This window comes from Camellia sinensis, chromosome 7 (genome assembly GCF_055761805.1).
Source record: "Camellia sinensis isolate YWXY chromosome 7, ASM5576180v1, whole genome shotgun sequence".
Taxonomy (NCBI): Eukaryota; Viridiplantae; Streptophyta; class Magnoliopsida; order Ericales; family Theaceae; genus Camellia; species Camellia sinensis.
Genome location: NC_138967.1, coordinates 89,379,614 through 89,383,398, shown reverse-complemented (window position 1 = coordinate 89,383,398; position 3,785 = coordinate 89,379,614). Strand labels below are relative to the sequence as shown.

The following is a 3,785-nucleotide window of genomic DNA, read 5'->3' as shown; positions in this document are numbered from 1 at the left end:
TAGAGCTTTCCTTTGGTCTGGCAGTGAGCTCAAAACTCATAGTGCCAAGATTGCTTGGGATTCTGTGTGTGCTCCTAAAAATGAGGGGGGTCTTGGGTTTAAATCTCTTGATATTTGGAATAGAGCTGCTATAGCAAAGCATGTCTGGTTCCTTTTTTCTGGTGGTGAGAAGTCTATGTGGTGCCAGTGGGTTAAATCCTATTTACTTAAGGGTAGAAGTTTTTGGAGGGTCAAAATCCCCCCTGACCCTTCCTGGGTTTGGAGGAAAATATTGTCTCTTAGGGACTGGATGTCTCCTCTAATTAATCACCAAATTGGTTGTGGAGATTCTACATTTCTATGGTATGACAATTGGCACCCACTTGGTCCTCTATGGAATAAGTTTGGGGACAGGATAATGTATGATTCTTGCCTCAACAGTGAGACCAAAGTCAGTCAAATCATCGATGGTCATTCTTGGAAGTGGCCTATTCCTAATTCTTGGGAAATGCAGGAGTTGATCTCATCAACTCCTAAATGCTGCAAACCTAACCCTTCCAAGTGTGACCAAGTTATCTGGAAACTTACTACTGATGGTCAATTTTCCATTCACTCAGCTTGGAATTATTGGAGACATAGTTTTGGTAGAGTGGATCGGCATAAACTCCTTTGGGTCCCTCATAGGATTTCTAAAGTCAGTTTCATTGTCTGGGTAGCTATCCATAACAGATTGTACACTGGTGATCGGTTACTTCTGTTTGGTTTAGCTCCTCATTCACAGTGCCCTTTCTGCCTTGATCCTAGAGAAAGTCATTCTCATCTCTTTTTTAAGTGCAGTTTTACCAATAGAGTTTGGGGTGCTATTGAAGCTAAATGCAACATAAAGTGGCCTGTTTTAGATTGGCCTGATATTGTTACATATGCTACGAAGGAGGCTAAGGGTAATTCTCTTAGGGCTAATATTCTTAGTAATGCTTTCTTGTGCTCTATTTACCACATCTGGATTGAGAGAAATAATCGTGTTTTTAACAAAGAATTTAAGCCTGAAGAGGTGGTTATTAAATCTGTAATCCAGATGGTGAGAAGTAGAATGCTGTCCATTAAGAATTTGCCTAGCTCTGCTAGTGACGGCTGGTTTCTTGCCCAATGGAATCTACCAACAATAATATTGAAGCCCCATATTTTCAGATATGGGAGGGCTGCTGAGTGATGTGAGTTCCCTATATGTGGGTTGAGTGTTGGTGAGCAACATTGAGTGTTTTGCGTAATGGTTTGGTTTTGTGCAGGGTCTGTTCAGAGTTCACTGTGGATGCATCTATGTATTTAAGGGTTGAGTGATGAGAGGAGTTAAAAAATATTCATTTCACATGAGGGTTGAGTGTATTCAGCCACCATATTTTTTGCTAATGTTAATATATATTGTATTTCTTTATTTGCAGGGTAAGGAAGCACAAGTTGAGTGGTGTGAGCCCCTAAATTGTGGGTCGAGTGGAGTGAGATCCAATATTGAGGGCACTGTTTCTGTATTAAATTCTAGTAGATTGTATATTATCTCCTGGAGGTACTTACTCATGGCTGTTCTTACAGGGTCTACTATAATGTATACGCAGGTCTTGGGTTGCATGGGTCGGCAGTGGTGTCATGGTTTTGGGGACTGCAGATTTATTGTTTCGAAAGCTCCTAGCTCTTCGGATTTTGGGTTTACTACAATGTTTAAGGTCTGTTGCATGGAGAGGATGATTTTCCCTCTCTTGGTGACTGCTGGTTTGTTGGCACTCAGTTGTTTGGCTACTCGCGTGATAGAGGTGACTGGTTTGTGTTGATGGCTGCTTGTAGCGCCTTTGTGGACACTTGTCTTTTTATAATTTATATTCCTGTGTTGAATTTCTGTGTTTGGATATTAGACGGTATTGATGTGATGTTATTTTTTTGGCCTACCCGTGGTTTTTAGTTCTGTGTTTGCTTCTGGTTGTGTCGTATGTGTGGACTGAATTTTTGATTCAGCTTTGGGTTATCGCTTGGATGTGTTCATGGACCACATTCGCATGTATACGGCTTATGCACATATCCTTTTGGGTTCCTTTCCTTTCTATGTAATGTTTTTATTTCTTTATTTTATACTTGGTAGCCGGTTTTGATCCTTGTTAGTTGGCTGGTGTTTTCGGGTTCTCCCTTCGGTTGTATAGTTTTCTGTTAGGTCCTGGGGTATGCCCCTTGTAGCTGTGTAGTTCTCTGTTTTTTTTTATCTTATGTCCTATTCACCCAAAAAAAGAAAGAAAGAGAATTTTCGGACTAATTGTAGCTTAATATTTTAGTTTAACTTAATCACATCATTTAAGGTTCTCTAAATCATCTAAGTGTTGAATTCTCAAGTCCAAAACGACATATTTGAATTTCTTTTGATTTTCTTCCTATTTCTTTTTCTTTTCTCTAAATTTCTATTCTTGCTCTCACGAATAATGTTTCTTTGTAACTTTCTCCATCCTTCTCTATTTTGGCCTGGGAACTATGTGGATTAGGCCACTAATTGTTTCATTCGCTTACGTGCGCAAGTTTAACTCAAACTAAGCTTACTTAGCCTCCAAGAAAAAGAATTTTCTGATAAATTGTAGCTTAACGATATTATTTGAACTTAATCACCTCATTTAAGGTTTTCTAAATCATCTAAAGTTTCGAATTCTCAAGTCCAAAATGATGAAATTGAATTCCCTTTGATTTTCATCCTATTTCTTCTTCTTCTTCTTTTTCCTCAAACTTTCTCATCTAACACTCAAGAATAAGGTTTCTCGGTAACTTTCTCTGTCCCTCTACATCCTTCTCTATTTTCTTTAACGAACTAATTTGCTTAGGCCACTAATTGTGTCATTAGCTTAAGTGGCCAAGTTTAACTCAAATTAACCTTGCTTCTGAGCCACTAAGAAAGAGAATGTTATGAGTAATTGTTGCTTAACGATATTAGTTTAACTTAAGCACCACGTTTATGGTTTTCTTAGTCACTTAAGTGTTCAATTGTCAAGTCGAACAGGATGACTATGAGTTCCCTTTGATTTTTTTCTTATTTCTCTTTCTTTTCTCCAACTTTCTCTTCTACCTCTGAAGAAGAATGTTTCTATCCAACTTTCTCCGTCCTTCTCCATCCTTCCCGATTTCATTAGCTTAAGTGGCCAAGTTTAACTCAAACTGACCTTGCTTAGCTTTCAAGAAAGTGAACTTTCTAAGCAAATGCAGGTTAACGGTATTAGTTTAATATAAGCACCTAATTTAAGCCAAGCTTAACTACTTACCCAAAAAAAAAAAAAGCCAAGCTTAACTCAAGCTGACCTTGCTCGTCCTCCAAAAAAGCAAATTTTCTAAGTAAATATGGAATAGCGGTATTAGCATGACGTAAGCACCACATTTATGCTTTTCTAAATGATGTAATTGTTCAATTCTAAAGTCCAAATGGTTGAATTTGAATTCCCTTGTACATTCTTCCAATTTCCCCTTCCGTTCTCTAACTTTCTCTTCCAAAAGCAATCCAAACAAGCCCAATGTTTTTTTTGGGTAAGTAAGTCATAAAATAAAGACAATGAAATTTACAAGTTTACAAGGGGCATACCCTAGGTACGCCCAACAACAAAAGCCCAATGTTTCTCCCTAAGTTTCTTCGTGCTTCACCTACCTCCCTTCTCCATTTTGTTGTAGGAACTAATTAGCTTAGGCCACTAATTCTTAAGTGGCCAAGTTTAACGTTGGCTAAGCTTTTTTTGTCTTCCAGAAAGATAATTTTCTGAGTAATTGTAGCTTAACGATATTTGTTTAACTTA

The 3,785-nt window shown here is 38.0% G+C and overlaps 1 protein-coding gene across 1 annotated transcript; it reads left to right on the top strand.

The window, feature by feature from the left end:
• The first annotated feature begins 289 nt into the window (after window positions 1–289).
• On the top strand, window positions 290–1,719 carry LOC145795935 (uncharacterized). The gene is made up of 3 exons (XM_082880884.1): window positions 290–1,057; window positions 1,419–1,540; window positions 1,590–1,719. The coding sequence occupies exons 1-3, from the start codon at window positions 290–292 to the stop codon at window positions 1,717–1,719; spliced, it is 1,020 nt and encodes a 339-aa protein (XP_082737010.1).
• The last annotated feature ends 2,066 nt before the right edge of the window (window positions 1,720–3,785 follow it).

What these genes read in the sequence shown, in the direction of transcription:
- LOC145795935 (XM_082880884.1), top strand. Translation starts at nt 290, where the DNA reads ATGTCTCCTCTAATTAATCACCAAATTGGTTGTGGAGATTCTACATTT. An exon ending in TTAAATCTGTAATCCAGATG is followed by an intron (nt 1,058 to 1,418) that starts GTGAGAAGTAGA and finishes CTTTATTTGCAG; the next exon opens with GGTAAGGAAGCACAAGTTGA. An exon ending in TTGTATATTATCTCCTGGAG is followed by an intron (nt 1,541 to 1,589) that starts GTACTTACTCAT and finishes ATGTATACGCAG; the next exon opens with GTCTTGGGTTGCATGGGTCG.